This window comes from Coenobita brevimanus, chromosome 52 (genome assembly GCF_032717465.1).
Source record: "Coenobita brevimanus isolate Jiangsu-jjx chromosome 52, ASM3271746v2, whole genome shotgun sequence".
NCBI classification, from domain to species: domain Eukaryota; kingdom Metazoa; phylum Arthropoda; class Malacostraca; order Decapoda; family Coenobitidae; genus Coenobita; species Coenobita brevimanus.
Window position 1 is genome coordinate 1,438,242 of NC_137005.1, and position 21,699 is coordinate 1,459,940.

At 40.1% G+C, this 21,699-nt stretch overlaps 1 protein-coding gene and 1 non-coding gene across 2 annotated transcripts in view; both read left to right on the forward strand.

The window, feature by feature from the left end:
* The window catches only part of LOC145400424 (putative ATP-dependent DNA helicase HFM1), a 159,984-nt gene that overhangs the window by 124,450 nt on the left and 13,835 nt on the right, over nt 1–21,699 (forward strand). Inside the window, 7 exon segments of the mRNA XM_080272937.1 lie at nt 2,300–2,514; nt 2,849–2,941; nt 5,990–6,138; nt 7,417–7,520; nt 9,363–9,427; nt 17,474–17,507; nt 18,424–18,445. Coding sequence (XP_080129063.1) covers nt 2,300–2,514; nt 2,849–2,941; nt 5,990–6,138; nt 7,417–7,520; nt 9,363–9,427; nt 17,474–17,507; nt 18,424–18,445 — 682 coding nt within the window.
* TRNAM-CAU (transfer RNA methionine (anticodon CAU)) lies at nt 21,591–21,663 on the forward strand. The gene has a single exon. It is a non-coding gene; the product is annotated as a tRNA-Met (tRNA).

Here is a 21,699-nt window from a genome sequence, read left to right on the forward strand (position 1 = left end):
GAACGACAATCAAATAAAATAAATCCTGTGTATGAAAGTGATGTGGTAGGGAAATGAGAATGTCAACAGCCTGAATGATGACTGAACTCGTGTACGGATTATTTCACTGGACACCGTTTTCAAAAGTTCTTCTTCTATATTTATGCATTCCACTCTTATTTCTGCCTCCTACCCGCTCTGTTTATCAGTGGCCAGTAGGAACAGGGTAAAGATAATGAAGAAACCGTATTTTGGACTGTAACCATGGGAAATTATGTATGGCATTGCATTGCTCCTGTTTCTGTTTTTGTGTGTATCATTATATTGACAAATTAATCTGGTGAAAGTTCAGGGTCCAACCGTGAATACCACTTTACTTCCACCTGCTGGTACTCATGCAAGCATTACTGATGGGCTTTGTTGTGATGACAAATGAATGTGTGATAACTTTCACTGTAAGATGACATATTGTTGAATTTTGTTTATGCTACACGTATTTCCAGGCAGATCTACTCATCTTTAGATAGCGCCACTGTACTAAAGGCTGTATGTAACTCCACCAGTTCTCTCCTGAGCTCAATAAAATCGTTTGGAGAATGAATTAAATAAAGCGTCACTAAACTGAAAAAATTAATCCTGTGGCTGCCATGGACGCACAGATTTTGTTGAGGTGACCATTTTTATACAAGTAAAAGAATTTATAGCAGTCCATGGGTTGTTCAAGATGGTTCCCAACTCTTTGACTGCTAGACCTTGCCTCAGTGAAACAGAATGGTGTTGTGGTAGCGTCAGTAAAGTAACTTCTAAAAATGGTCTTGTGGTAGCTTCAGTAAAATAACTTCTAGAATGGTCTTGTGGTAGCGTCAGTAAAATAACTTATTACCTCCACACAAGGCCAAAAAGTTCACCTATTCACTCTGATGACCTATTATCTTCGTTTATTCCTGCTGCCTCCACACGACCTTATTCATAGTAGGGGAAGCGTCTTAAAGTGAAGGGGTTAATGAAGACCGTAAAAGGGTTAATGAAGACCGTACCTAATACCTCCAATTCGAAAGATCTCTTTTAAGCCAAACAAAATCGTCTGGAGGTAAATAAAGAGTTAAGAGGTGTCAGAGTAGAGGTGTGTGTGTGTGTGTGTGTGTGTGTGTGTGTGTGTGTGTGTGTGTGTGTGTGTGTGTGTGTGTGTGTGTGTGTGTGTGTGTGGTCACGTGGCTGGGAGTGTGGTTTTAGTGAAAGTGTATACAGCTGAGGCCCACCACACACACACACACACATGGTGCTGCTGACGACGCACATGTGTGTCGGGTAATACGATCCACACTTCTGCCATTGCCAACTGGTGGAGTCATTGCAGAATTTTTATCCTTCGGTATGGAATATGACACGTTAACGATGCATTCGTGGCAACTTGAATGCTAGAGTTGTCCCGATCATGCGTTTACTGCTTCAGCACGATAAAGTATTATTTATTTATTTATTTATTTATTTTACCTCTCATTTCAGCTCAGATATACCTGTCATTAGCCCCTTCAGTACGAGAATGCTTCCTGAGTTAAAAAGAATCGTCTGTAGGTAATAAGAATTAATAAATAAATTACGTCATCTGATTGAGAGGATTATGTCTACCTTATCTCTAGCCAGACTCCCTTAATTTCGGAGGGGCAGCCACAAAGAAGTCGCTTCCACGTAGCCTGGTTCTCCGCCATCAGGCTGCCCAATTTCCATCCAACACCACTCCCACATACCTCTCTGCTCCATGCCCCCACATCCTCCGTGTTTCCCCACCCCTCTCTCCCTCCATCTTACCAACAACCACTCCAAGCCATGTCTCTGACCACAGGCACGGATTAAGGGGAGAACTGGGGCGTACCACCCCCTCCCCTTTTTCGACAGACCAATGATTTCTTAGAATGAAAGAATAGTGTCATTTTTTGCATTATTTATCGTGATTTCGAGCATATACTTATATTGCACTTACCTATAATATTGTACTCCTATTATTAGGACAAGAAAAATAATGGTGCATTTTGAAATGATTGTTTCAATGGATTAAGCGGTAACTCCGCTAGGAATCAAACCCCATCATCTCCTTCCTCATGCTTCATTTCTTCCTCATGGCCAAACCGTTTCATGGTATTCCTAACACCTACCTGTACATCCTCATCATCATCACAACGATTCCGAGTTTCTTCAATTGCCAGTCGTTTGTCTCCTCACATAACTCCACTTGCTTCAACTCATCAATTGTCTGTGTTTCTTCACGTAACTTCGCGTGTTTCTCTCAGGCAACTCATATCCATTCTTGTCACTCCCCCAGGCTTGGCTGAGTATGGGGCGACGCGAGGGGAGTACGAGCTACAGCTAAACACTACCCTGCTGGCCAAGTGCTTCTTCTGCCGCCTGTGGGAGAACAGCCGCTTCGTTACCCGCCAGCTGGAGAGGATCGGGCCAACCTTCAGTGCTGCCTTCGTCAACGCAAAGGTCACCTCATTCACCGCACTGGAGCAGGCCACGCCCAGGGACATTGAGCTGGTGTGTGTGTGTGTGTGTGTGTGTGTGTTTTACGTAACCCCTTCAGCCCGACGACGTCTTCATTATTACAGTCTTGCTATCACCTGATGATGTTTTTGAACTCAAGAGAAACTGGTGAGGTTAGGTATAGTCATCATTAACCACTTGGAAATATGAGAAGCCTTTTCTAAGTTTGGTATGATCTACTCTAAAGGTAACGTAAGTTTTGCAGCGTTAATTAAACTAGAATAAAATTGTTGACAGTAAAAAACAATGTAGCGTGACTTATATGAGAAGTTAAATGTACAGGCCAAACCCGAACAGAAGTAAAGCTTTCCTCTGACGTGGTATGCAGATCCTAAGTCGTCAGCCTCCCTTTGGCAACCGCATCCGAGACCAGGCACTGAGGCTGCCCCGCTACGAGCTGACTCTCCAGCAGACTAACCAGGTCAGTGTGTCAGCCACGGAAGCATTGACTATCCCTTGCCTGTAGAATTACAATGTACCCTCTGACTACACACCATAGACCTGGAATGTACCCCAGGATGTGGAAACAACACCTAACTCCCCCTTATGTAGTCAGGGTAAATAATGTCTGACTGTCTCTCTATATGAAAATTCAGACTAAACAACATCTGAATACCCCATACATGTAGTCAGAGATAACACTACTGTATTTGTGTTTTTGCTGCCCTATACAGTACATGTGTGTGGGCGATTTTGGCCTGAGAAATGAAGCCAGGATTACGAAGGGATAAATGATGAACGAATGGATGCATGGCTCATTTCACTAAGCACTCTATTGGAAGTTAAAATTTCAGGGTTTCTCTTTCTTAATTCTGGATGCTACCTATCCCATGTAGTACTAGGAAACAGAGGTTTGATGTTGATGATTTAATGATTAATCTGAGGCAATAGTAGGAGCTCACCATCTACTCACTTGATGTAGTGCTGCTCTCAGGTGTCTGCCCTTTCTTCTCCTCCGTCCTTCTTTCCTTCCATCCTCTTCTATCTTTCTTCATTCTTCCCTCGTCCTTCTGCCTACGGGTGACTTTACACTCCCTCTTCTGTTGTTCGTTCCTTCATTCTTTCTTCTTCCTTCTGCCTGTGGGTGACTCTACACTGAGTGACAAGCCAAATGGTTTCCTGTACAACAGGAAAGTATTTACTACGCTGGGTGGTAACCTATAACCAAATTATGGCGCCTGGTGGTTTAGTGGGTAATTAAGGCGCTCCAATCGGATTGAGCCGGTGAAGGTTTATATCCAAGGGGTGGTTGGGGTTTATTGCTCATGTAATGTCACTCAGGGTTGAATGAGGCTGGTCACTCTCATCTTAAATATCGGGACCATCTTGCTTAGCCCCGGGCTCTACGCTCCTCATGGGGCGAAGTAGGATTGGATGATAGATGGATGGACTAGTAAAGGTGAAGATCGTGGGATGTACGGACTGCGGAAATCTGAATCCCTGAGAGGAGACTGGAAGGTTTTTAATCATGTAATGCCACCGAGAATGTTGAGGATTTAGATAGCTTAGCCTGGCTCGTGAACCTGGCATAGTGTAATTTAGGAGCGACGTGTGTGTGTGTGTGTGCAGCACGAATATATTAAATATTCTAATAAAAATTCTAGATCATAATGGCCTAACTGTTCAGTGTGCATCACGCTGCGTCCTGTACAAGACACTGCTCTTGAGGAAGGCAAGCACTGTCTCCGTATCAGCAGTTCTAGTTCCGTAATTATTGAGTTTGGTCTTGAGTGAGTCGTTTAATTATGTCTTTTATATGCAAAACAAAGAAACCATTGGCTCAAAACCTGCAAAGTTCGTCCCTCCCAAATGAAGTTATGTAGAAGAAAACCGAATTTAAGTTCCATTTATTTAGTACTGGATGACAGCTCTGTAAATTGTGTAGTAGTGTTAAAAAGTGAAAATTAGAGTTCTGACAGCTCAGTTTATCGTGCGCTAATAAAAGACAGAAATGCACAGCGATGAGAGTATTCGCTGTGTGATGTAGTGGTGAAATAAAGTGTTTGGCGCTGTTGTGATGGTGAAAGAGTGAAGTGTGTGAAGGTACACTGGTGGTATGAAGACGTGTGTGGTGCAATTGGTAGTATAAAGGCATGTGTAACAGAAATAGCTCAGCTCAGTATCGTGTGTGTTGGTATGAGGACATTCGTAGTTAGGGCAGCTTAGTATTTTTGTGTTATTGTGGTGGTAATAAAACTGAAGAAGGTTTGGTGGTGGTAAGATAGGAATAAAGACATTCATAGTAATAAAGAGTTTAGTGCGTGATGTAATAGTAATATGAAGATATGTTTATCAGGCAAAGTTCAGTATGGTGGTTGTACAGATTGATTCACTGCACTGAGACCCCAGAAAATTTTCAGTATTTTCGTTATGAATGAATCGATTTGTGAATTTTGGCACGTACTTCCTGCATTTTATTACAGTTTATTCATAGTTACACCAAGGTTTGAAAGTGGTCTGCGTTAGCTTTTAAACACAACTGAATCCCATATTCAAAACTAGCGAGATTTCTGTGTACCTGATGCACTGGGATGACTACATTCTCCCTTCAAATGTGTTCTTTCAGCCATCAAGTATGTGAGACTCGTTTTTAAAAATAATTGAGATGGTTTCACAACTAGACAAAAAAACAAAAAAAATGAGTTAAATCAGGAAAATAAAAATATGTGGTCAGTTATCGAGTATGACATGGTCACTGAGTCATTGTAATTGGCTAACTGATATCCTCCCAGCGCAGCACTGTTAGGAGAGCAGCATTTCATTTAAGGCTTAATCTCATTAAATTCAGATAACTTGAGTTTCTCAAATGCAGTATATGACTGACACAGCCTGAAGTTTGTAAGTACAAATACAGAGTTTCATGTTTCATCCGTTCTTTGATAACTGATATATTGACATTATTCCCGAAGCCTCTGAGTACTGAATCCATGACCGGATCCAGGGATGTTGCGTTGCTCGTGGTTGGAAAAATAAATGTCATAGGCTTAGACTCACGAATAGGTTCCGAGAGGGGGGGGGGTATTATATCTGAGAGCTATAGTCGATCAGAATACATTTAGCAGTTAACTGGATGAATTTCATGCCTTGTTATTTTTTGTATATGGCTATGGAACTGATCTTTTGAAATGTTCAGTTTACTTACATTATCACAGGGTGTCTTGTATTTCAGAAGTAAAATAAACTTAATTTCTGTGCAACCATCACAGAAAGCTGATAACACTTCATTCTTCCTTACAGATACCTGTAGGCGCAAAGATAACATAAGAGATGTTAAAAACGCTCTAACTGGACTACTGTTTTGTTTTTATTAACTTGTACGTACAAAGCATATTTTGCTTTTATCTGTTCATTTGTTTATCTTTTATCTTGACATGGCGTAGGACAACACCATTAAATTATTCCTGGAATCACCCCATATAAAAACAAGTATCGCAGGACCAGGCGAGTATGTATGTGTGTGGTGTTGCAGGTAAGCCGTGAGAGGAGTGAGGTGCGGGTAACGGTGCGTCTGGCCAACCTGGAGCAGCTGCGTGACGGCACCACCACACCAAAACACCACTCCAGCAGGCTCATCATAGGCAACGCTGATAACAAGGTCGTCTTCCACCTCAGGGTCACGTACGTACCAACATCACTTTGTCACCATGCTGTTCCTTGTGTTTACGTACTGTCTATAGAAGTGTAACACTACTTTTCCTTGCTCCCTTGCTAGCACGAAATAGTGTATAATAAATTTTGAGTTATGAGGCTGAAACTTGGAAACAGTAATCTGTTTACAGGTTGTAGATGCATATTTGTTTTGTTTCTAAGTACGTCTGTTTTTGGAAATGATACGCGTGTGCCAAAAATAAGAATATCCTAGCTTTAAGCCATCAGACTTAGTGATTTCATACCGTACCATATTTAGTGTTTCCTTCAATCACACGCACACACAGGTGTTATTAAGATGGTATGACTTGATTTTTATCTTAACATTACAGGATTTTCTCGTGTGCCAGGTCATTGAAAAACAGTCATGGTATATACATTTGCGTGAAAATATTTATGTGAAAATGCAGATGATTCCACAAACTAGATTATCCTGAGCAAATGTGCTAAAGCAGATTCCAAAGCTACCCTTCCATGACCACTGTTCATTGTCTAGCATAGTTATAAAAGAAAAAAATAAAAACATTCATTCAGGTGGTATATGTTTATTTTTAGACAACTCCAGGGCCTTTTCAGCTGTTGATAATCGAACATGCCGTCTGTGAGGAGTAGGCTACAGGCTGGAAGGAAAATCATAATAACGAGAAAAAAGACTCATACTGTTTATTATGTGAAGTTAATCAAAGTTGAGGTATTGTTCTTAATACTGACAAAATTTCCAGTTTCTTTAAGCAGTGGCAGAATACCATGCCAATAAAAGAAACTGACTCGTATAACTCATAGATGCAAATATTCATGGTCCCCTCTCACTCTGGCGACGGGAGGGCGTCAGAAGCACCCTTTTCCTACTGTTGTAATGCATTGCCAAATATTCCTCCTTTCATTTGCCGGACTCAAATTGTTGAAAGCATTTTTGTAAAGTTCACAACATTTGGAGCAGTTCAGATTTTTGCTTAGCGTTAGTTCTGAGATGTTTATTACTAAAGTTCTGCATTCTTCCAAGTGCATTGTAAAAACGAATGAATCTCAAAATTAAATGGATCAGTTTGTCGTGGTTTTTTGGTTTTACATTTACTCGAGTACAGTACTGCCTATTAATGCCCACACCATGTTCCTGATGGAATTGCAACATGAATCAGCTAAGGAGTGGCTCAGTTATTTTGTGACACATAACCCTGCCTAAGAGTCACACACACACACACACACACACACACACACACTGAATATAACTGAGTGTAATATGTTTAGTGACGCGGCGCTGATGGTGGCGGGGTCGCTGACGAGGACTGTTGTGGTGACTCGTGCTCAGGCCGGGGACGAGCTGGCCGTCAATCTCATCTCGGAGACATGGGGTGAGTGGCTCCTGTGCACAGTCTGCGGGTGTGGGGCATGATAAGAGACCGAACACTTATCAATGGACAGTAAAAAAAAAAAAAAAAAAAAAAAAAAAAAAAAAAATCCGCTCGCCTCCCTTGGCACTTATTGCTAGATTGATATATGCTTGAATGAAACACGCTTGGCAGAGATGCGTTATATAACCCACAGATGAATGACACATATGCATCTCAATGCACTATATCATATTCAAGCATCTATGAATCCAGCACTGAAGAGAGGCGGGAGAGACGAGCGGACTGTTGCATTTGACTGTACCTGTGATGACTGGAATGAAGCTTGCATTTATGTTGTTACTGATAAACACGCAACTGGAAAAGATTCTTCATCCAGACTAGGTTGTGTTATGTTTAAGCTCATAATGGTACTTTAGTGTTATAGTTTCATTTATAAAACTTTTAATTATAGTTAAAACATTTTCTCATACGTACTGGCCACCTTCAAATTTTTAGTTTATTATGATGGCGTAATTCAGGTTTTATTCTTACTGTCTGTTGAAGAAACTGGAGGAATTAGATGTAAGGAGTGTCCTAAAATTAAGAAAGCGTTGTACATACAGTAAACCCTGGCTAATGCAGACGAACTGGGAGGAACCCAATCGATAATAATGATTTTCTAGATTAACCTACAGCAGGGTTATTCAGCTACTCTAGAAATAGGGCCAAATTATGAACTTCAGATTAACAAATGGGCCATACATTATTATACGTGTACTATTTCCCTTTATCCGAACACTGATGCACAGAAAGAAACGAGAAATTCATATATTATTTGCGTTTCCTTTTTCCGTTCAATTACATAAATAAAAAGAACCCAAAACTCTGTTTTATGCTTGTTTATTTGGTTATTTTAATTCCTGGGTCAGTCAAAGGGCCAAACAAAAGAGACTCAGTGCCCGGATTTGGCCCACGGGCCGCCAGTACACCATAAGGGCGGCTTTGGAAAATGTTAACAAAGACTTGAACAATTTTATGTACGGTATAGTCCATTACTTTTTTCATCTGGCTTTGATTCGACAGCAATGCTTAGTGAATACCATAAAGGATCTTAATTTTCATTTAATTTACAACACAGACAATGGAGAAAATTTAAAGACAAGAAATAATGTACACATCAGTTAGCTAGGGTCAGCAACAGGCATGCTTCATCTTAACATGTGTGGTGTGTTTATAATTGCTGCTTTAATAATTAGTTCATTTTACATAGTAAACATAATAAGAATTAAGACTTCCTATGATGTTTGTTTTGCGTTGTAGAAAAACCGTAAGCAATGAAAAAACAAACTGATGTGCGGTACTGCGAGCTAGACCGTCCAAACATTTGTTTACGACTTAACAAGTCTTTGCGTGTGGTTAGAACGCGCGTGTGCATTCATTGCTATTTTTGTGCATGTCTCGTGTCACATGAACTTCACTTATGTGCATGAATACTACTATTCGATTCAGTGTACAGTAATATGTTGCAGGTTTGTGATTCCAAAGGGCTTTTATAAGTGTGAACACGTGGGTGAGCCAGATTGCATCTGGACTGAACTGGTTTAAGGAGATACAGAGTGGTTAGTCTTTTCACCTTAAGCGGGTTTCTCTATAAAACGAGCCCAAATTAGTCGGGTTTTACGATAGTGCAAATAAGTACAATATGCACCATCGAATTGATGTATTATTTTTTTTTTTATGAAGTTAGTAACGATACAATTTATCTGTGAAGTTGAGTGACATTGCTGTGTGATGTTTGTAATGCATTTTTATGAAGATGCAGTTTTAACTTGTGAGTGACATTGCTGTGTAATTTCTGTATAGCTGGGCTGGACGTACAGAGTTGCTACACACCCCGCTACACCCCCCGCCCACACGTGCCAGCCTCAGTTAACACTTCCGTCACACCCACCCTTGTCAACCCACAACAGGAACCACCACAGACACGGGGTAAGTACACGATGTTTTATCTTTCGGTACAGTCAGTGATCAAAGTTCGCCTGGTGTTGCACAGCGTCTGCTTCACACTTAGAGCAAGTTCGTCACTTTCCTCCCTAAAGTGTCAATAGAAGATAGACCCTTTTTTGGCAGAGAAATATACCAAGTCTTGCTCAGCTTAAAAGTATGGATTATTTAGCAGAAGGTACAATTGGAATTCAAGTAGTTTAAAGAGTTTTCTGTTTATATATCATCATTTGCTAATACTTTTCTTCTGTGACACTTCCGTCGCAAATGACCCCTGGGTTTATTAATGACTCCCAAGGAGGATTAATGACCTCAAAGGGGGTAAGGAGTTGATCTGCTACGGAAGTGTCATAGAAGAAAAATGTGAGCAAATGGTGAGATAAAAATGGACGTAATTTCGTAGTTGCATCTCGGCTATAACGTACGGTACATCTATCCATGCAGTTATCCAAAAGGAGAGTTCATAATAAGATCGCAGCCCGCAGATTCACTTCAGTTTATGGGCAGCACACTGAACATGTTGAAAATGAGCATGTGCACTTTGACATTTTATGAAGGCTAACACCGGAAGATTTTGTTCAACAGAAAGTAGTCCTAACAGTCAGACTTGAAAAGGTATCTCAGGTAGCGCTTTTTCTGCTGTAAATGTTCCTAAGAATATTATCTAGGCGAGCACCAGACATTTTTTTATTTTTTTGGGTTGAGCAAAAAACCTGGCAGTCACAGGGTACACCCCATGACTCCAGTGACCTTTTTTCCTTCTTTCTTTCCTTTTAGAAGTTAACAATTCTCTACTCTGAGAAAACCTTTTGTAGTGGCTCTTTACTCTGGGGAAACCTTTTATAGTGACTAGGTTTGAAACAATCTCCAATGACCACATCAAAGCCCGAGTTCTCTTTCAGAGTTGAATTAACAAATCGTCTGAAGTTAGCAGGAATCAAACTTACAATACGTGATGTGACAGCGAGTTAAAGTCTAACCTGTACAGGAATTATCATCATAACATCGCTTGCATACTATCTCCAACCTCTTTATATTTTTTCTACCACCTCCAGCCTCTTTAGCTGTTTTATTTTTCAACCATTTCTCACTTTATCAACGCCTCTGACATAATCTAGAAATCGCTACAGTCTGGGTCAAGCATTTTTATTCTGTTCCACTGGGTCAGCTTCACACTTGGGACACATCTACCACTTTCCTCCCTGATGCATTGCATCAAAGAGAAGCATCCATGGGCAGGGAAACATCAGGCCTCTTTCAGCTTAAGAATATTGGCCAGAGTATAAAACCATGAAGGAGAGGAGATGAAAAAAGAAAAAAGAAAAAATACATGGCGAACTTTGGTCCCCGAATACACCTTTGCCCTTTGCGCCCTGTGACTACGCTTGATTGACTTTGTACCTTGGATGGAGGGGGTCGCATTACACGAGCCTTTTTAATCTCCCTTATCTCCGCTGATAGAAACGCAGCGACTTACCAGTTAACCCTCTCTCTCTCGAAGGACGTGTCTGCTGTTTTTTTTTTTCCTTGCCACCTCCAGACGATTTTATTCAGCTTAGGAAAGATGGTTTGTACTAGACGTGTTGAGGCCGCATCTAGCACATCCATTTCCAAAAGTCTCTCTCGTAGGGCGAATGCATCCCTCTGAAAGTAGCAAGAATAAAATGAGACATACGTCATTGAACTGGAGGGGTTAATGGGTCGCAGTACTGTCCAGTCAGGAGGATTCTTAGCACCATTTCTTTGCCGATTTATTTCAGTATAGTCCAGGTAAATTATACATCTTTCTTCCCATCGCCAGTTCCTTAACACAATTTCTGTAGGTTAATTATCTCATTTCCTATCACCACTGTACTCTTTTTATGCCAGCCTCGCCTGAAATTGTCATCTCCATCTTGAATGCCAAATTATAGCATTAGATTAGCACTAGAATATGGTGCTAGCCACGAGGACGTGCCGTGGAAAGGATGTACAGCCGTAGGATTGTCGTTTTTCTGCCACTGAGCTGGTAGACGAATAAGCTACAAACGGAGGAAAATCTGGGCCAGGTTAATGTAAAAACAGTATAGTTTTTTTTTTTTTCTTTCTTTTTTTTTAGATATAGCCTAGACCACGTTCATTATCTTTCGCCCTGACTTTTCCTTAACAGTTTGTCTGTAATCCACGTTAATGTTCTGCCTCCCTTTCACCATTTTCTTGACAGTTTGTTGAGCTTTATTCCACATTAATAATCTCAACTAACGTTAGCCAATTGTCCCTTCAGTCCGAGGACGTCTCTGTTTTCTACCGATTTTATTGTTTAGGTGGGATTTACTGAACGGCAGAGGTTTACTGAGCCTTTACCGAACTATTCTATACGTCTTCCCTAAGTTGAGTGAAATTGTGTGGAGGTAGCAAGAAAAAATAACATACGGTGTTGTAGTGAAGGGTAAATGCAAACTTTTATGTGGGTAGAAAAGTTTGAGTAACAGATAAAGAATACTAAGATATAATAAGCTTTAGTATATCGCTAAGCTTCATTTGCCCTCCCAGCTTTCGTCGTTTAAATTATTGTACGTTCACAATCCACAGTCCTTCATGTTTACTGGTGCGATTAGATGTACTGGTCTGATGCTGAAAAATATTAACACTTCCTTGGTCACTTTCTGTTTCAGAGGCGTCTGTACCGGTATTTAATTAATTTATTTATTTTTTTGTATGGAATCTACTGTACTTGACCACTTCATATATAATTCTCTAACCAGCATCACCTGCCCTATTTTCCATTAGCCATACCGGTATCTAATCTGCATTTTTCTGTGCTGCATATTTATTTGCTTTCACTCTTATCAGCGGCATAATTAAGGCCACTCCTGTGAAGTATCTTGTTTTCTCTCACAGTCTAATGAAGAGTCAGCAGAACCAGATGCAGGACATCATAGCGCTTTTAACTTGACGAAGATCCCTAACCTCTTCCAGCATATTCATGGCCAGGTTTAGGCAGACTGGAGGATGGATTCAACTATAGGCTAGTCTTTTAATCTTTTACTCTAACTTGGCCTAAAGTTGCCATCTCTCCATCGTGAATGCTCAGGTGTAACAATAGATTAGCACAAGAATATGGTGCTAATCATGAAGGAGAGCTGTGGAAAAGATATGGAGCTATAGCATTGTCTTTTTTCTGCCACATAGCTTCGGGAAATAAGCTACAAAAGGACGAAAATCTGAACCAGGTTAGGGCGAGAAGGATATATATAGTAACCAAGGAGACGCTTTCCTACCTCATAACTAAGACCCTTCGAATTACATTGAACCAAGACTTAGCTAAAAGTTGTATAAATGGCTCAATTCTATCAGTAAAAAACACACCATCTACACCATGCCGTTCCAGCTCCTCCCCTTTTTATTTATAACAATTCTGTACCGTTCAAGCTACTGCGTCCACTCCTCCCCCTTTACTCAGCCACCCCTGCCTGTCCCGCCCACTCCTTTCTGCCCGTCCATTCTGTTTGGTTTCCTTCCTCAGAATGAACTAGAATAACCTTGAGGGCCTTGTTTCAGCCTAAAGTGGTCTGAAGGAATTTGAATACACCTGAACCTGAAGTAGCCTAAGTATATGTATACCAACCTGACTGGACTGTGCGTGACCTAAATAGACCTGGGAGAACTTAAATGGAGCTAACTTGACCTAGTGCGACTTGATATGAGCTAACGAAGTGAAGTATCAGAATGTGACTGCAGTTATGTGTGAATACGGTGGATGTTAAAAAAGTAAATTGAGCTAAATTAATTGGATCTACAGTGAGTGGGTCATAATGAATATGAAGTATCTGGCTAGACTTGAACTCTTCCCATCAATTTATGTCCATTTGAGTTTATTTCTGCCACCTCCAGACGATTTTATTCAGCTTAGGGGAGACTTAATGAACTGGAGGGGATACATCAAGCCTTTATCAGCCCCTTCAGTACTGGAGATCCCTTATGAGTAATAATAAAATCATCTGGAGATATCAGGAATGTTCTAAATAATTCATCATCCAACTGAAGGAGATCAGTGGTTTGAACCGACACAAACGGCACTGGACTGACGTGATTAGGCAAGAATTAATGTGTAGCAATTGAATGGACGTGAAGTTGCCTGAAGCTGCTGCCAGACACTTTGTTGCTAGTTCGGCTGCGGAAAAAAAAAAAAAAAAATAGACAACTAATGTAAGAAAACCGGTTAATCTGAGAACTTACGGTACTGCACATGTTAAGTCAGCTTATCGGTTCAATATTGGCTTGTTAATTAACGTATCAGTCGGCAAATATTTAACTCTTTCAGCATCTGATAACTCTAAAAAGCTTAGTAACTTATCAAAATGTTAATCATTTCACCTCAAGGTTGTACTTTGCGTCATACTTTGCATAAATACAGACAATTTTATTCAGCGTAGCTTAGATTCCTGTTGTTCTCAGGTTTCTTTTTAAAACTGCAATTTGGACTTAATTCTGAATTTTGCCTCTTCTTAGTAGGGTAATGATGATGATGATATGCCCGCTTTAGTTTGAGTTTGTTTGGTTGAATTATCTGTACACAGTAGACAGCAAACACATTCACCAAAGCTGTGAGTGTAGTCTACGTCAAATAATCTTTCCAGTTAACCTACACACGGAATACGGAAGAGTTAATACCAGACGATTTCACTAATCTGAGGGAGACCCCCAGTAGCCAAAAGGTAAAGAAACTACAGTAGCTTTATATATAGAATTATTACCTGCAACTTGTTTAGCAACTCAAGAGTATAGGGAGTCATGCTTTTAAATTGAATATTACGGACAGAATTATTTAAAAAAAAAAAAAAATTAGACTCATTCTTGATACACTTAACCACCAAGACCGCCGTTTTTGTGGTAACGTCCGAAAATTTCGTTTTGTGTAAATATTTGTTGAAGTAGGTGTGCGATTAGTAGTCAGTAATCTGGTAGATGAATTATCCAACAACTCTTAGACTTTAGCCCTTCATAGTGCAGCAGAATAGCTACCAAGTACCCAGCGATAAGCAATCGGGCCGTTAAAAAAAAAAAAAAAAATTGTTTGAAATAAAATTACTATATTCTTTTGTGGATTGGTAGGTAAATGAGTACCTAAGGGTACTCGATTTCTGTAGCAAAAAGTCTTCCTCAGTATATATCTAGCTATCTGTCTATCCATCTATCTCTATCTCTATCTATCTATCTATCTATCTATAGCTGCACGAGTTGTGTTGCAAAAAATTTGCCTGTATATATATATATATATATATATATATATATATATGTATGTATACTTTAAGAACCCGAGTTGTGTAGCAAAAAATATGCCTCAGTGCTTTGATTGGATGGATTTAAGTACAAACAAATGGGTTCGAAAGTTACATGAGGGCATTACCGTATTCTGTAGGCCTATTTACAGCATTTCAGGAACCTCTTGACAAAGATCCCGATAAAGTACTGGTTACTTCGCTAAAAGTTTGTAGTCGTGGCGATAAACTATATTCGTGGATTGGTTACCATCAAACACATTGCAGGAAATGAGTGGTACCGGTAATCAGTACATATATTTGATTGGTTTCAGATAGATAACATAGACCCTCAAGGAGTAATTTTTGCATCTGTGCTTTTCATTCTTCACATCAAACACAGATTTTTTTTCTGGTAATCCACTACAATATTGGCTTCTGTATGAATTTGTAATGCGGTATAGTATTTTTTCTTTTAATTTGGGGATCTTAGGGTATGTATCGCATGTTCCCTGAACCGGCCCATCACGAAGCAACGGGAATTGGCTCAGTTGAGCCTTCACCTCTTCAGCTCAATGACGATTTTTGTGTTTTAAGCCTTCTACCTCCAGACAGCAGTGTTATTCAACAAAAGAGAGCCGTGTTGAACCTGGGGTAAAGAGTTTGTTATCTCCTTCAGTAACCCACAGTATGAGAGGTGTTTCGGGAACGGAAATCCTCCGGTGGTAGCAAGAATGTGTAATAAATGCGTAATCGTATTTATGGGTTTAATGTACCGTACCTGAACTAGCCTGACTTTGCCATTGGGCTCATTTATATATATATATATATATATATATATATATATATATATATATATATATATATATATATATATATATATATATATATATATATATAATTAGTTCCCGGAAGAAAATATTGTTACATTTTGACTACAGGAATGACGTCTATACCGGTGGCGGCGCGACACAGGTTCGTAGTTGTTTTTTTTTTTTTTTTTTTTTTTAAATATATATAGGTAGACGACCAAGCTACATATTATGTTGTGTGCTTGTATTTTGTCTCAGAAGTTGTACATTATAGACAAAGCAAATCATCGTATTTCCTGTACTGGTCTTCGAGTAAGAATGCTTATGGTTACTTATCGTTTTCTCTGCCAGTTGATGTGGGGGCGAGTGTAGTGGGCGTGGAAGAGCCTTCCATTGTATCTCTAACGTAACCAGTTTAATTCAATAGATAACCTCGTAATAGGTTAACGGGCCTTCTGTTATCTTTTTGTTAGGTATATATAGGCTGTTCCCAATTATAAACTGACACTTGACTTTTGGCAGTATGGGTCCTTAAGATTACACACACGTCTCGTGAACAGCGACGTAACAGCCAGTGGTTCAGCCATCGTATGTGCATCACGTGTATTGTTACTGACAACAACTTGGATCAAAAGTGTAACGTGTTTATCGTGGGATGTTCCATGATCATGAATATATTAACACCTAGACTCCTGTGACTCACTCTGACATGAATAAAATCGTCTGGCCGTAGCTACAATAGAATACTGGATTTATCCCCACCATTAAAGGGTTAACTGTATCAGTGGTAACATTCTCAGCCTCGTATTCTCACTTCAGCTGAGTGATGTCCTACACCGTTAGCTGGAATGAAAGGCAAGACCTGTTTCCATCGTGAGAGGGCGAATCAGTCGTAATATAGAGCTTTAATGAGAGTAACTGTACAGAGGTTAATACCGGTAAAATTATAACTTATTATTGTTATAGTATTTGTTGTACCGTACTTTTTTTTTTTATTATCAATGCATTATTAACGGTGTGTTCATGACTACATAACAGTGGGCGATAAAAATGTACTGCTTTCTATATGTCCTCCAGCAGAGACATAAAAGCAGCGTTCTGGTGTAAGGTCATATTTATAGCATGTTGGAGCCTTTATAAACGATACGAATAGAGCCAAGCCTCCCCCTAAAGCTCGTCAGTCCTCTAACACACTTGTAACACCAGCGCATCATTTCCATTTGTGTATAGCATGGTCGGCTGACGGTGATGTGGAAAAGATTAACATTTCAAACCCTTTAGTCTGGAGACCTCTGTTGTATTATGTTTTTGCTGCCAGTGGATGATTTTATTCTGAGCAACATTAAACTTGTCAAAATAGAGGGACTAGATAAAGCATTAATTAACCCCTTTGCAGCTCGAGATCCGCCCTAGGAAAAAAATATGATGATAATAATAATAATAATAATAATAACAACAACAATAATAATAATAATAATAATAATAATAACAATAATAATAATAATGACAATAATGATGATGATGATGATGATAATGATGGTAGTCCAGTAAGAAAAAAAAAAGTCGCTATATACAAAGGGTTAAAACTAAAGGTAATATTTGCATAATTACGAAAAATATATATCATCATTGGCAAGCACTTTTATTTACCTTTAAGTATAGGTCGTGTGTTGCTCGTAGATACTGTACACCCAGTCCCTTCAGTCCAGTGATGTTTTATTTAATTCTTACTATCCTGATGATTTTATTAAGTTTAGGGGAGACGTAGATATAGCCATTATTAACCCCTTTACCATCACGGGGCTGTGCGATGTTATATGAAACTGGTCGTGGGAGGAATTAACCACAAATATACGTCGTCATGTTAACTACTCCGGAACGATGATGTGTTTTCTTAGTGTTTTGTTGCCACCACCAGACGATTTTATCCAGCTTAACACAGACCTCAAGTAGTGAAGGAGTTAATGTTTTTCCTAATCACTCCAGCCTAATAAAGTCTCCCGAGCTGAACGAAATCGTCTGTGGATAAGAAGAATGTAGTGGAAGAAGACCAAAGGTAAGATAATATACTGATACGACACTGGTGTAAAAATAGGAGAATATACTGATACGACACTGGACATAAGAGAATATACTGGTACAACAGTGGACATCAGAGAGTATACTGGTACGACACAGAACTAAAGTGTAAAGGACTACGTGACCCCTCGCAGATGTTTCAGAGGGTAAGTGGTGTGGCAATGGTTATTTTTTATTTATTTTTTTTTTTTTTTAGGTCACGCCTGTACTAGATTGTGTGAGGCTGGGTGTAGGCCTAACCCAAAATACCAGAGCTTATTAGGCGATATTGAGAAGTAAAAGAGGGATCATCGCTGACATTTGTGGAACTGTATTTTAGGCCTGGCGGGCATACGGGTTGTAACCTAACCTTCACATGTTCTCTCTCTCTCTCTCTCTCTCTCTCTCTCTCTCCATCGTTACTGTACATGGGCATGACATGCTCAGTACTTTACTTCCTCAGTCTGATAAAGTGTTCTTCTATTAAAGTCTGTCTACTTACAGATGAGTTTCTTGCCCTTTAGGTGCGACGTCTGGTTTTAAACGGGTTAATGAAGGCGGCATGTAACTTTATCATTTCGCTGTCTCCAAACCTGAATAGACTAGGCCTGTAATCATTTGGTGATGACAAGAAGCGCATAAAGAAAAAATGTGTTAGTGGAGTGAAGAGTTTAAGGTATAACATGTGCATCTAGCTGCTTACGGTATATTATTTATTGCTGAAGTGAACTGTATCTAGCTATTCACGGTATCACATAATTTGCTTCATCCTCTCTAACACATCATCATTCAGTTCTTCTTTGCAGGGAGCCTTTATAAAGACCTGAGGCTAGTCTACTCCATCTTGATAATTAAGCCAAAAGTGACCAGTCTCTCTCACCAGAGCGGCATTACGCGAGCAGTAAACCTTACTAACCTCATGGATGTAAACCCGTGTAACTCTAATTGGTTGAAGCGCCTTGACCCACTAGAACACCAGGCGTCCATTTGGTTATTTGTTTTACTCGGCCTAGAGCCCCCTGAAGACAGCACTACATCGGGTGACTGGATGGCAGACGTCCCCATTTAGCATATCTATCTATTATTAACCCTTTCATTATGACGACTATGTATTTCACTCAGGCCACCTCGAGGTGATTAAATTGACCTCGAGGAGGATCTGCTTGATTAAACATAAAAAACAACCGCTGCCAAGTTGTTGTTGTGGTGGTGGTGGTGGTGGTGGTGGTGGTGGTCGTGGTCTCAGGTTCTTCTGAACGTCAAACACTTGCCAGTCCCTTCACTCTGATGGCGTATTTTCTGTTATTTCTCAGACAAGGAGGGTATGTTTTCTCCTCTGTTTGTTTGTTTGTTTGATAGCAGGGTTACTCAAAAATTAAACGAGAGATATGGACTAAATTTGGTGGGTGGATAGCCCATGTCCCAGGGAACAATCGATTAAGGTTTGGGACCGATCCGGATCGTATTACAGATTCTGGATCCGGAAAACATTTTTTGTGAAACCCTAATCAGTGATGAGAAAACCTATCCCATTATGAAGAGTGGTTTGGAAATTACGTTGCCCTTGTCGGAGAGATGCGCTCCATTGAGTGCCCCTCTAGTTTTATATGTTACAACCAGACAATTTCAACATTCTCATGAAGGATATCTAAGGAGGAGGGGAGGTTTAACATTTAGGCTACGTGTACTGTGTTTCAAAAGATAGGCTCAAAAATGCTAAAAATATAGGAGGAATCGCCAGTCAGTAAACGGACTATGCAAAGATGGGCGCCCCTGTGCACGCCTACTGACTGAAACTTTAAATGAAAAACGCCACATCACACTGGTCTTCCTCAGTCGAACCATATCCCATAGGTAGGGTCACAATAGCGCATTTTTCCCCTAATTTAATAGGAATCATCAGTCAATAAGCCGACTGTGCAGTGACAGGCGCCGCAGTGCACGCCTGGTAACTGAGTCTTAAAAATAAACAGAACCCTCCGCCCATGTCATCCTCAATTCGAGCCATGTTCTGTAGGGAGATTCACTGTAGCTTTTTTTCATTCTCTCTCTCTCTCTCTCTCTCTCTCTCCTTAACACCTTTATTGCCAGTTACAGTCTGAGTGAAGAATCCATTTGATTACAGTCTTTGTCGACTAACTTGGCCCAACACTACCATCTGACCATCTTGAATGGTAAGTTTTAACAATCAGCGCACTCAAAAATATGTTGCTAGTAACAAAGAAGTGCTATGAAAAGGATGTAGAGACGTATCATCATCATTCTGCCACTCAGCTACATGTAAGAATCTGTAAAAGGGCGAAAATCTGGGCCAGGTTAAGGCAAGTAGGGTATAGAAGCCAGGATAATCATTTCTGCCTCATAACTCTCATCCAGTTTCAGGCAGCCACAACTTAGCATTGAATTTGCGGGATTAACCTAGACCCTAGATGAAAACAGACCGACAGTACCAATCTTACATATCAGTTCTTAGTCCTAACTATGCTTTCTTTATCTAAAAAGGACAAGGGAAGTGTCAGAACCGGACCATAATAGCCAGGACATTGAATCACAAACAGAACTACTATTAACGGTAACTCCTTGTCTTAGATACGATTAGTTTTTACAGGAAAGACAAGGAGAAGAGAATGCAGAATCTTGACACATCTTATGTTCGTACTGCAGCAAGAAACCTGAGCTACGAGAAGGAAATGTATGATGTTATGTGTGTTGGTGAATCTCGCCTCTTGATAGTGAACCTCACCTCTCGTCATTCCATACGTCCGATTACTTATATCAGATACTTGCACTGATGTCAGTGCCACCTGATACTCCTTTTAGTTAGGAAAGTAGCAGCGCTTACATTTAGTTCTATACTAGGAGAAATTATGTACCTGGTGATGTGTCAGAGGGGATGAAATGTGTACACATGGCAAGACCCACCACATACTTTTGTTGTATATGTACTTTGTAGCTTGAATGATAGAGGCTCAGCCCCTGCCATGGTATTAAGGTATTTCGGGTATTTCAGATAAATCTCTCTCAGTAAACAGGGACTTTAGTCGTCTGAGAGAACCCGTATCAGTCTCCTCAATTCCATAATCTTGCCTTTGATGTTTGTAGCTGCTGAGGGATCTAAATCGTCAGCCTCCGACGCGGTGGACACCATCCACTCCAGTTTTTGTTACTCTCAACGCTTACATTAATTCTACATGTAACTTGTATAATTTATCCATAGAACTGTATGGAAGAGAACATGTCTACCTTGTTACTCTTTATGTTGGTCTTAATTACCACGAATGTATGTAAAGCTAGGTATTATTCTTTCTAACACCTGACGATTATATTCAGCCCAGAGAAATTTGTAGCCGTCACATGTCTCAATAACTCTTCTCACTAACCCTTTTTTGCATGTAGTCGCATTTACTGTAGATGTACTATATTGGCTGACTCAACGGCTGATCAAGGTCCACGAATTGACTGTTACAATCTGTTTGGTTTGGTAACTAGGATCTGTCTCTTCTCCCCTTGGGGTTAATATACGAGTAAATGTGTGTGTGTGTGTGTGTGTGTGTATGTGTGTGTGTGTGTGGATGAGTAATTGGGAGTGTGTCGTCCTGTCCCGGCTGCCTCCTTTTTCTGGGGGGAAGCAGCCAAGGTATATAGACAGAACTAGGAATTGTTGTTTTTGCTGGATGAGAAAGATACGAGGGAAGATTCAACATTCTCATTTTCTTTTCTTCCTGCAACAGCAAAATGTAGGCTGCGTCATGGAATTTATTGTAGGTCCAGATAATTCAGCTAAGTGACGTTCGAAGTACCGTAGTCAGAGGTTATCATGTCATTTTAGTGTGTTCTCTATTAATTGTCGTAGGTTATGGGTCCTGTACGCCGATGACAACCCATATCTGATCCGGTAATGCTTATCCCTCCAGGGTATTTGAAAATTGGAAGTGCAGATTTCCGGTAAAAATTTTGTACGAGGCGTTTCTTTCCAAGCCTCGATGGCGCAGTAGGCAGCGCGTGAGTCTCATAATCTCAAGGTCGTGAGTTCGATCCTCACTCGGGGCAAAGGTTTTCTCGCCAGAGTTGACGGTTGACTGAAGA